Below are 11,856 nucleotides of genomic sequence, written 5' to 3' on the forward strand. Positions count from 1 at the left end.
AAGAAAAAAAAATTGAATTAAGTCTTTACCCAAAATTTTAACCCTAAAAAGTCTTTTTTGTCGTCTTAAAAAAGCAAGAAGCCCAATGGATCTGCCCCCCCCCCATTAACGGGGGCTCCACTGATATACGTATAACCATAATACAACTAGAGATCCATTCTAGGGAGACCAGAAGCCATGGACCACTACTGGTCTTTGATGGGTTTCTATCTTCATTCATTTTATTTGGTTCGTACAAATTCAAGGCTGACGAACCGGTTTATTTTGCAATACGCAATGTTTCTTTTACGTATCTTGAAAAACCCGTTCGCAGATCGCCTGTTTTTATTTAATGAAACAGTTCACGAACCGGTTCAGACCCGTGATCCATCCCATTACTAATCCATACATATATATTGCATTTGTCCTTAGCTACAACACTACTACATAATATTATATATATATTTATATACATGAAAGTTCCGCCAAAAAGATTTTTATCATGTTTTTTTTTTGTTTTTTTTACACTTTTAGAAGAAGTAGACATTCATCGTGGAAGACTATTAATAGATCTTTTATTTCTTTTATTTTATGACCTAACCTGATTTACCGCAATATAATTACAATAATTATTAAATTCATAAATACTACTCAACATTTGCAGAATCAAATGCGATGTTATGTATAATTAATTTTCCTTTAAGACATTCCTTTTAAAAACAACAAAAGCTTTTGTGTGCCATCAATACGTACATACATGCATAGTGACCCACATCCCTCGACCGCCTTGGCATTCCTCTTCTCTCTGTGTGTTTTTTAAAAAGCCAAGACTAAATAAAATTAGCCTTGTTTTTGTTTTGTTTCGTTGGTTTCGTCTCCCTTCGTAATAGATATTTATGTCATAAAAATAAAACATGGCTGCTGCTTTGAAGTCCTATGATTTGTTGTGGGGAGAAGCGAAGAAAAACAAAAGAGAAAGGGAACTGAACATAGAACGAATGAAACAAAGTACCAATTATGATTGCTATGATGATTATACCTTCCCAAATTTTTAAAAGAATTCCTTTATTATACATAAATGCTCGAGTTTTCATGGGGGTTTCTTAAGTTATAAGAAATCAATGGTCTGACGTATGTTTCTCCTTCTTGTCCTCTAATGAGTGTTTAAAAGGTTGACTCGTCGAATTTGAAAAATCCCTTGCTAATCACTTATAGTTGGAAATAATCCTGGATTACGGCAAAAGTTACGGTTCGATTTTGATCAAACTTGACATGCACGTTATATATGGTCACAGTAAGAGGCCATTAATTTTTGAGAAGTCAAGATTAAAGCCAAGGGAATACTAAGCCTCCACAACCAATTAGCTACGCCTGCCCAGTGATCACAGTCCATTTATTGATTTACATTCTATGAAATATGTTTAGTGTGTACTTTGAACTATTGGAGGGATTTATATTCTAGTTTTATTAAGAGTACTAATAAGCTATGTTGATATTTAGTAGCTGTTCTAAATTGTTGAATTCCTAGCAAAGCCGTGTATGTATATTGTCTTTTATGGTAAGTTCCACAGCTGAAATGATCTACATAGTTACTCACTATATTAGCCGTTGGAGTTGATTTGCAACCTCTTTCAAAGAGACAAGAGACCTAAAGCTTAAAGTCTGGGTTGTGTGGCCAGCTATCATTCACTATTTCCTACTAAGAAAACTGCTGGGAGTAAAGATCAACGACTTAACACGGCAACTCCTCATTTTTCTAACAAAACTGTGCACCTCTTTCCTTATCATTGTACTGAGTGTTGATTGGTTGAAATCCAATGAGCATGAGAAAGGTTGCGAGATCCAATAACGTCTCAAATATATTATTTTTCTGTACATATTCTGTATATATTTTTATACTAATACTCCGTAACTTCCTCCCCACGCCCGGAATTCAATTATAAATCTGTTTAAAGGCTGGCTATAGATTGTTGGACATTAATACCTCATTATGAAATTCGACTCGCTTATTATAGAAGTAAAACAGCGCCGTTTTTTTCTTCTCTTTTACATTATTATAATACAAAAAAAGAATATCGTCGCTTGTGTGTACTCTATATGGTCTATGTAATCTCACGGCGCATGTGAGATTAGAAAAGAAAAGAGAAAAAGAATGGATCAGGCGCAAGTCAAAATATTTCAAAACATTTTTTTTTTTTTTTTTTTTTTTTCCCCCCTTTTTTTGAGGAGGATCTCTATATAATAAACATGCTAGATAAATAAATATTTATTTATTTATAAGTTTCCATAAACATTACATATTATTTAGAACATTTTTTCCTCTTCTTCTTTTTAACAAATTAATTTTAGAATTACTTGTACATATATATATACATATTATGCTCTCCAGTACATAATACATCCACATGATAATTGATTTTCTTTCTTCCTTTGGTACGATAAAATCTATTAATAAGTATTACCTATATATGCTGTACAAGTTGGGATTTAGTACAAGTTACAACTTGTACAGTCATATTGTACAAGTTGCTATAAATAAAATGAAAAAATCAAAAATGATGATGCCTTGATTGAAATATTATAAGTCAACTCTGTTTTCAATATATTCAAGCAGAGCCGGCCTTAGGCCACGACAACCTATTCAACTGCATTTCTATGTGGCCTAAAGACGTTGGAACTATTTTCTAACGGAGGGGGTGCACCACAGGTGCTGGAATGTAGTTGTAGACTGGGGAAAGGGGCAAATTATATAATGGTGACGTCATCAGGGGAGCTGTGGTTTTTGTCACAACAATAATTTTATTTATTGCAATAACTATACAAATTCTGAAAGTGTGTTATCAATGGCCCCTTATTTTACCCGAGTTACGTTGGACCACTCCACGTGTTCCTACTTCCGACGTCCCTGGTATTAGAACTTATACCCCTTGCAATAGGGTCTATAAAACCCGGAGGTATGCCTTATATTAAATAATCTATATTTGGTTTAATAAAGTGGCAAATACTAATTAATTTAGTACTTTGTGGCTTATTAGATCCTATGGATAATACCAAGCATGGCTGGAAGTATTTAGGGATTGCCTAAAAGACGCATTTTGCTATAATAATATAGGAAATCACTCTCAATGTTATTTTCCGTTTTTCACGAGCACACTCAAGCGTTACTATTCAATAAGAATTCTTGAGAATGAAAGGATTATAATAATAAGAGATCAGTGCTTTAGTCTTTCGAGCGCTCACCAACACAAATAAAAAAAACATTTTAACATATCAGCCGGGTATTTTTTTGTTTCAAGCCTAACATTTACTGAAAATTCACATGAATAAGACAAACAAAGGATACTAATACCAAAAAAACAAAAAACAGAAACAGTACTCTTGTTATACGGACACGACTGCAATATTTAGTAAATATATATAAATGTATGATATACATCAGGGATCACTATATACAGTGATGCTTTATGCACACTTCTGCAATATTTCATTTATACGACTACATTGTATATAAAACGATTCCAGTGACTTGTTGACATTTATACATACAGACAGACAAACGTTGCTTTATTAATACAGATACGTAATTCAATTAGATGACTTGTTAATAGGTCATACATGCGATAGAATGTATGATACTTGTTTTAAAATGAAATGATAACCTCAATTGATAATAAATATCAAAATTATATTTGATAAATGTGACGTTAAGTGACGTCATAATTGGAGCTTTTATAATATATCACATGTGTATATTGGGGAACAAGTTAGAAAGTTGTCACTTGTACATATTGTATAGGTTGAATTCCCCACATGATATGGAACATTGAAAAAGAAAGATTTTTCACCTACGTGTGACAACAATATTATAATTATTGAAATTGAATTAGCTGGTCGATATAAGAAGGGTGGGAATTTAATGAAATGACTATGTTAATTAATTACTATATTACACTATGTAGTTATAATATCCTCAGTAGTTATATGAATCCGTAATAAACGATAGCATCGGTTAAGAGCTGATAAATAAAATGACCGAATTTATAATATATAATTAGTTATTTATTAGCCATTTGAACAAAATACCTTTTAAATTGGGGAGTTAAATTATATAGCGTTGGTGTTATCAAAAGGAGTTCCTAGTATTTTTTTTTTGGAGCATTGGGCCTTATTGACAATTTTGATAAAACATTTTTTTGTCCTATTTATAAATACCAAATTTAACAAAGTATTATTAATTAGAAGAGATAAACAACTGTTATATTTTAAATTTTAAAGATTTTTTGTCAAAGAGAGATGTTTTTTCCCCCGAAAATGATGACAATTAAAATTTATAAGACAATTTTTTATTGTGATAACTATATATATTTTTTTCCATTAATTTGTTTAACTTACACATATTTGAGTCAAATTTAAGGGATGATAAAAGTTACTTTATTAAATTAAAAAGACGTATATTGACCCGATATCTTCCCTTTTCAACCAAAAGATCTGTCGACTCCTCTTTCTTTCATTACAAAGATCAATTTTGGCTACTTAAAGAATAATTTGTTGATATAAATTGAGAATAATTCGTCAAGGACTAGAAATGACGTAATCAAGACTCAATATCGAGAAAAATGATTACAATTTGCTTTTGTGTTGACGCCCAAGATATGTAGTATAGCTGACGAGCTAGCTAGTAGCTAGCAAGCAAGCAAGAAGCACTCTCTCTTTATTTTTCAGGTAAAACAATAACTTAGTTCCTCCCCTCCCTTTCAACCCCTTATTGGCGGCCATTTTCTTTTCCTACGTGATTACCTTGTTACGTTTTCTACATAATAATAATATATTTATATTGTAACATTAGTGCAGAAAGTCATGCAATACTCAGACATGAGCATTGAACAGCTTCTCCAGCGGGCAGTCATCATTTCCCCATATGCACCCTCCTACATAAATAGGAACTCCTCAGTAACAAATAATAAAAAATAATAACAACATTAAATACTAATAAACAAGCAATTAATTAATGGTCATGATGAAAGCTTAATTGCCTGCTTTGTTTCTATTAGTGCCTAAGTTATAAATCATAGAAGCTGTGCATCAACTAACTAAATACATATTCTGTGTGATTTGTTCATTCCTCTCATAGTAAGGTCCTACTTAATTACAGGATGACTCATTTTAATTAGTAAATTCTATTGTTGGATCGATGTATTCTTCGAACTCGGACTTATTTTCTCAAAAAGACTCAAAAGTTTGCTCAAGTTATGTTTTTTTTTTGAAAGTATGACTTTAATTGACCTCTATTTTAACTATTTAGCAAGCATTAGTGTTGGATTCGAGTAGTATTCGAACTCTTAAAAAAATAGACTTAATTAAAATGAACAATTTTCTGAATATGATTCGAAAGTTTGCCAAAAATACTTATTTATTTTGGGATATTTGTCTTATTTAAATTTGAATAATTATCTAGCAAATATTAGTGTTAGGCTCTAGTATCATTTCAACTCAAAAATTAAATTCTACTAAATTAATGTCAACCATTTTGGGGAAATTACTCGAAAGCTTCCTCGAATATTTATTTTTTGGAAAAATTGAGTTTATATGAACTTTAATAATTATTATTTTATTTTTAATTATATTATTTTCTTATAAAAAGAAAAAAAAATCGCCCGAAATTTATAGTTTTTTTCAAAAATTCGACATTTCTTAAATTGAAAAATTATCTAAAAATAGTAATGTTGGATTCGAGTAGTATCTGAACTCGATAAGAAACTCGGCTGTTCTAAAGTCGACAAATATGTTGTTGTTGTTTTTTTAAAAGAAAATTGCATTTTCATTGAACTCGAATATTTATCAAAACTCAAATTATTAGTTTATTAGAGGAAAACCCAAACAACTCAAGACCTTTATATTTTGGCCGAAGAAAATGTGGCCTCATAGCTCGCTGGATCTAAAACACTTGGACAGCAAATCTTGGGAAGAGAGTCCAATAAACGTGCAAATAAAACTGTTGACTCCTTGCGTGCTTCCATTCTCAAGGCAGTGCCCAATATGGACAAGGAACTACTCATCAAGGCCTGCACCAGGTTGAAGGCTATTGTTAAAGCTGTTGGTTTTAGTGATTGACCTCCCTATGAGCTTGTCATGTATGAGAAAAAGATTATAGCTGAATAGCTGCATTAATTTTGGGGAAATTGATTGTAGTTTACACTATTCTTATATTTTTCAAATTTAAAATCTCCACCCTGTTTATTAATATAATGTTTAGAATAGGATATGTCGGAATTATCCTCATCACAAAAGATTGGAATAATTTATATGAAAATTGCAAATGGTTCCTGATATACTATAACTATGTAACCATACATATAAAATGGAAGATAAGGTAAAATAACTCTCTGCGTCTTCTTCTCCCTCCCTCACCCATTTTGACTTTGGGGAGGTGAGAAATAACAGGATTTAAGTAAAGCAAAATAATAACAGCAACAATGGGGTGGAACGGAGGAGTAAGTCTCACGCAGGCTCTACTCCCTCAAAAGAATAGACCATCAATATAATATTGTTATTATTTTATTATCAGATATGAAATTCTATCACACTGAGAGCTGAGATAGATACCAACACACTGAATTATTCGCCCAAGTACAACGAACGCACACCAACGGATATATGTGGCAGAATATCCAATATCTGGTTCGTATTCGAGAAATTTCTTCAGTTCTTGTTCTATTTTGGGGCTAGACACAGAGTATTCAGACTTACTCAAATGAATGAATCTATTATCATGACCAGGGTATTCTTAATTAATATTCCCACATGAGGGAAGGTGTGATTGCTTGAAAATACGGGGAAAACAGAGTCAACGTCATTTTTTATTCCATTCCCTGAAGAGGGAAAAAAAAAGTCAAAGAAGCTAAGTTGGATGCGTGACATTAGGTCACAAATCCTAGATAAGATTGATTATTTACAAAGGGTTGCTAAGCTTGTCTAATATTAATCACGCTCTTGTTTATAACGGTCATCTATTTAACATTCTTAAACATGGATATCCAATGGAATAACCTCCCCCTGATAACTTTTAATATAACTTTGTATCTCAGGCGTTTACTTTTTCGATCTAGTAAAGCATTAGCCAACATGGGCTAAAACCAGATGATTAAACAAATGTTTCTTAAATTATTATAATCTTATTGTCATATACATATAAGGGCCTAATACAGTGGTTCCCAACCACTGGTCCTTGATACCAATGTCAAGGGGTCATTAATTGATTTTGAACCAAAAGTGTATAAAATACGGGGGAAAACATATTAAGACCGGATTTGATCCCGTATTGAACATGTTTGGTTTCATTCTTGACCCAATAGCATCAACAACCGTATGAAGCGTTGTGGAAGTGTTATTAACTACATCAAACATCATGTTGACCGGCCGGTTTTTTTCTACAACGATGAAAAATTAACGTTCTGTCTAATTACTTTAGGAGTATATAATCGTTAACTCAAAAACTTAACACATGGCAGTTTCTTGTAAAAAAAAAGAACTACTATTAGCATTAAATCATATTTTTAAGAATTGAGGCTCTTCCTAAGTACTTGTTCTAAAATGGGTATGTAGGGGCGTACCCCCTAAGGATTTATTACTCATATCTAGAAAATTGAAAACTGGATTTATTTTCAAAAATTTATATATTTCAAATTTAGTATATTTTTTCAATTTTTTTTTTTCGAAAAAAGTTAATTTACTGTAAATAGCTATAAATTTTTGAAGTTTTTCTTCGACAGATTTTATATTTGAAATTTTTTTCAAATTTTTCTTCGACAGAATTTAAAATAAAAAAAATATTTGAACAGGCGTTGATTTTTGAACATGTTTTTATTTTTTTTTTTATCAATAGCTATGGTTTTTTTGATTTAATATATGAATTTTTTTTTGGACAGTTGTGGGTTTTTGAAATTTGTTTCCAAAAAATATTTTTTTTTTGTGAATAGCTGTGTTATTTTGAATTTTTTTCCATTAAATGCCAATAACCAAGACACCCCCAAATATAATCCTCGGGACGCCCCTGTTATATTCGAAAGGCTGGGAACCACTGACCGAATACAGCTCTCGACACTGAAAAGCTAATAATTATTATTTAGTTTTGATTTTTTTAAAATAGGATATGAATCTTTTGGCATACGACACAAGCCAAGTTTGACAATAGAAAATCTATCCTTACATATTTAATCATTTGTAAAATACGGAAGGTGAAAAGTCATATATATCTCTCGGTCATTTACCAGGGATTACTCTCGGGAGAGGAGTATAAAAGACGTGGGACCGGATCACCAGGGGTTTTCCTACAAGAACAGTCCAATCCAATATTGAATCAAATAAGCTAACATCTTTGGGGTCTCAGTTCGGTCCACGATTTGTCAGAATGAAATACCCTACTACTTAAACACAAATAACCGCAAACTCTTAGGTTTCAAATGGTGATGCTATGATTACAATAATATTGAATAACAGATATCAGATATCATCAACGATATATAATATTCTAATCTTCGGTGTTTGTGTTTGAGTGCTGTTTTCTTGTAGACCCATAATTACGTAAAGAAAACAAAACAATAAATAATAATCATCCAAAAGAATCTTTAAATATTTCCGAAAAAGAATAAATAATCTATTAATAGGGACTGAATGATACACATTTATTTAGGGAACAACAGACTCTTTGGAACCCGACTCATTAATTAGAGAATACTACTCATATAGTTATTCATTTTTTGAAGGAGTTTAATGAAGGAGACATTTTGGAACCTTTGTGTCTTGCTCCCTGTCTATTAAAGAATAAAGTAAGAAATATAATTAAAACTCGGATTTGAATCATTTATAAAAAAATAAAGGAATATATATATATAAAGAAATTCCGCATATAAATTTGTCATTTCCTTTTCCCCCTGTTGTATTAATATGTACGAAAACCATATATGGTATCTATAAAAAAGGAAAAATATAAATAAAGTAAAAAAGACTAGCTCCTACTTGAATGAGTTTGATTATACGTTATTATTATTTATTTTATTATTAATAGCCAATTCCCCAATTTGAATTTCCATTAATTTATATTCATGGTATAAGTACTGTATATTTATATTTTTTGAATATTTCTCAGCAATTATGAGGTGTAAGTGAATATTAATACCTTCAGAGTTACGGGGGTTGGCTGAGCTGTTTTTTACTCAATAAATCACTACTAAATTTTTTCCATCCGTGTTATTTCCGCTAATGAACACTAATATATCATGATAATAACTGTGATTAAAAAGGATTCAATGAAAGGTGCTCGCTACCTCTCTGGTGGTGAAGAGCCTATGATTAAGAGGACTTGGGGAATTGTCGAATCCGTAGTTCATATACAATCTACTAATTATATGTACATTAATTGATAAACACCCCTTCACGGTGAAAGTCAGTTCCTGTTTTGTTCTTTGTTTAATTACAGGCTTTTTCCACCTTGATTGAATTAAAATAAAATTGCTTCTACGGAATCAGCTGATGATGGTTCGGATGGCAGACAAACTGACGTTGATTTTCATTATTATTGTTGTATTTTATCCTTCAGGTAAACAAAATAAGAAAAGGAGGAAAACAGAGAATGAGAGATTGTCGGCATCTTTGTTTGAGAGGGTTATTAGCTCCCCAAGGGTGTCTAAATTCGCTCTTAATAACTCCAGGGGAGACAGAGAGGGAATGAGGGCTGAGGTAGGATTTCCAGCAGACAAGGAGTCTGGGAATTCTAAAATACTTGGAAAAGGCAATTTGTGAGCAATTCAAATTGGACAATACTTATGGTTTTGTTTTTTTAACAAGTCGATTATTCACTGAAATATCTATATAAAGGCTCACCAAAACACTAAACCGGCATCCCCGGGCTACTAAAAGCTAACACTTCAACTCTGATGGGTTATATAACATAATATACTCGAGGAAAGGTCTGTACCCTCAATAAAAACGGGCATTTTCTTGTTGATTAGATAAAATTCCAAAATCCTTATTTTTCACTTACATACAAGAATGGTCCAGTTCCTTTCATTCCGGTCAGTTAAAACCTGAGGAGTGCCTTCCCAAAAGACTACTCGGGATTTACAAATGTATTAATGTGTGGATGGAAATAAGCTTTGATTTTGCTATGTTTGTCAATATATTGTATGTATAATATATTCATATATTTATCACAATAATATCTTATTAATAATGAATAATTTGAAGTACTTAAAAGAGATTAAAAGATTATTAATTGAATACTAATGAAACGGATAATTAAATATAATGATTATAATTTAAATAAAGGATTGTATGATGTATGTATGTATATGTAAGGGCTATGATGCCTTAGATGGATCTGAGGGTTGGACTCCATCTCCAAAGCGAAGAAGAGTTGCTACCGCTACTGCTGCTAGGTGGAGAAATGGATGGTGACAGCCCTTTAAGTAGAAGATCCGGGCTCATTCGAGACGTCCCCGAGGCTTGAACCGTCTCGGAAGACTCCTCTAAAAAAGAATTCTCGAGGGATGGGGATGAGTGTCGTGACGATGAATTGGAGGATGCATTCATGGCAGCTGCTGCAGCTGCGGCAAGAGCAGCTGATTGTTGTAGACTAGCTAAATATGCGGAAGAGGCCAGAAAACTACTGGGATGGCCATAATAGTATGGTGGATGTCCATACGGAGAAAGAGAATGTGCAAATGGGTAAAGTGAAGGATGCTGTTGCTGAAGAATGGGTTGTTGTAGCTGCACATCATCCGTGTCCTCCGTTTCTTCTGGTTCATCCACATTGAGTAGCTCTTCCTCTTCCGGCTCTGTGCCGGACGGCGGTGGTAAGACCAGCAACGGGGGAAGAAGCGCGTCTTCTTCTTCGGGCATGGATGCCTGATCCTCCTCTTCCATGAGGGAATCGATTGTAAAGTTCTTTTTGCGTGGCCTAGGGATTCCACCACCACTGTAAATAGATGATGCGACACTGGTACTGGGGTGTAGCCCAAGTAGACCCATGCTATTTGGCGCATTGGCGTAAAGAATGTGAGATCCAGGAGATGCACTGGATGCAGGGGCTGCAGGGAGAATGGGAGATGTAGTGGTAGATACGGGAGATGCCCCTGCAGTTGCTGTTGCAGTTGGGGCTTTGTTACAATCCTTCTCTCCCAACTTGAATCTTCTTCTCCTACGGAGGAGTGAGCCATTTTCAAACATGGTGATGGCACGGGGGTGGAGTGTCCAATAGGCTCCTTTTCCGGGTCGATCGGGACGACGCGGGATTTTGATGAAACAGTCGTTGAAAGAGAGATTGTGGCGAAGAGAATTTTGCCAGCGCTGTGTGTTTTTACGGTAGTATGGAAAATTGTCCATGATGAACTTGTAGATGTCTGAGAGGGGAAGCATTTTATCTGGGGAGTTGTAGAGAGCCATGGCTGTTAGAGCAATGTAGGAGTAAGGGGGCTTTTGATCCCCATAGGTATCTCGTGTGGGTCGTGGCATCCTTTCTTGTTGAAACTCTGAGAGAGACTAATTGGCGACAGGAGAAAGAAGGTTGAGTAGAAGAAGCTCTTCAAATAAATTAATAAAAGGGAAGAATCATCTCCCGGCCGTCTTTTCATTTCTTCAGGGTCCTTCCCTGACTTAGAAGAAAAGGAAGAAAAGAGAAAAAAAAATATTTGCGTTTCTCTCTCTCTCTTTCCATTCCCTTGTTAAAATATTTGACTTGTTTAAAAGGCAGGGATTGGGCGGAAGGACTCTCTCTCCCTCTATTGGCCGGAGCGTGTTCAAATATTTACGAAATCAGAATAAACAAATAAAATGGAGTCGCGTAGGGGAGCGTATGGGAGTTCTCTCGCTAGAGGGCGCTCC

General features: G+C 33.7%; 1 protein-coding gene across 1 annotated transcript; it reads right to left on the reverse strand.

The window, feature by feature from the left end:
• Positions 1-10,142: 10,142 nt before the first annotated feature.
• Positions 10,143-11,608, reverse strand: LOC121116702 (uncharacterized). The gene has a single exon (XM_040710992.2). The coding sequence runs from the start codon at positions 11,485-11,487 to the stop codon at positions 10,345-10,347; it is 1,143 nt and encodes a 380-aa protein (XP_040566926.1). The 5' UTR covers positions 11,488-11,608; the 3' UTR covers positions 10,143-10,344.
• Positions 11,609-11,856: the final 248 nt, after the last annotated feature.

Source organism: Lepeophtheirus salmonis, chromosome 4 (genome assembly GCF_016086655.4).
Source record: "Lepeophtheirus salmonis chromosome 4, UVic_Lsal_1.4, whole genome shotgun sequence".
Lineage (NCBI taxonomy): Eukaryota > Metazoa > Arthropoda > Copepoda > Siphonostomatoida > Caligidae > Lepeophtheirus > Lepeophtheirus salmonis.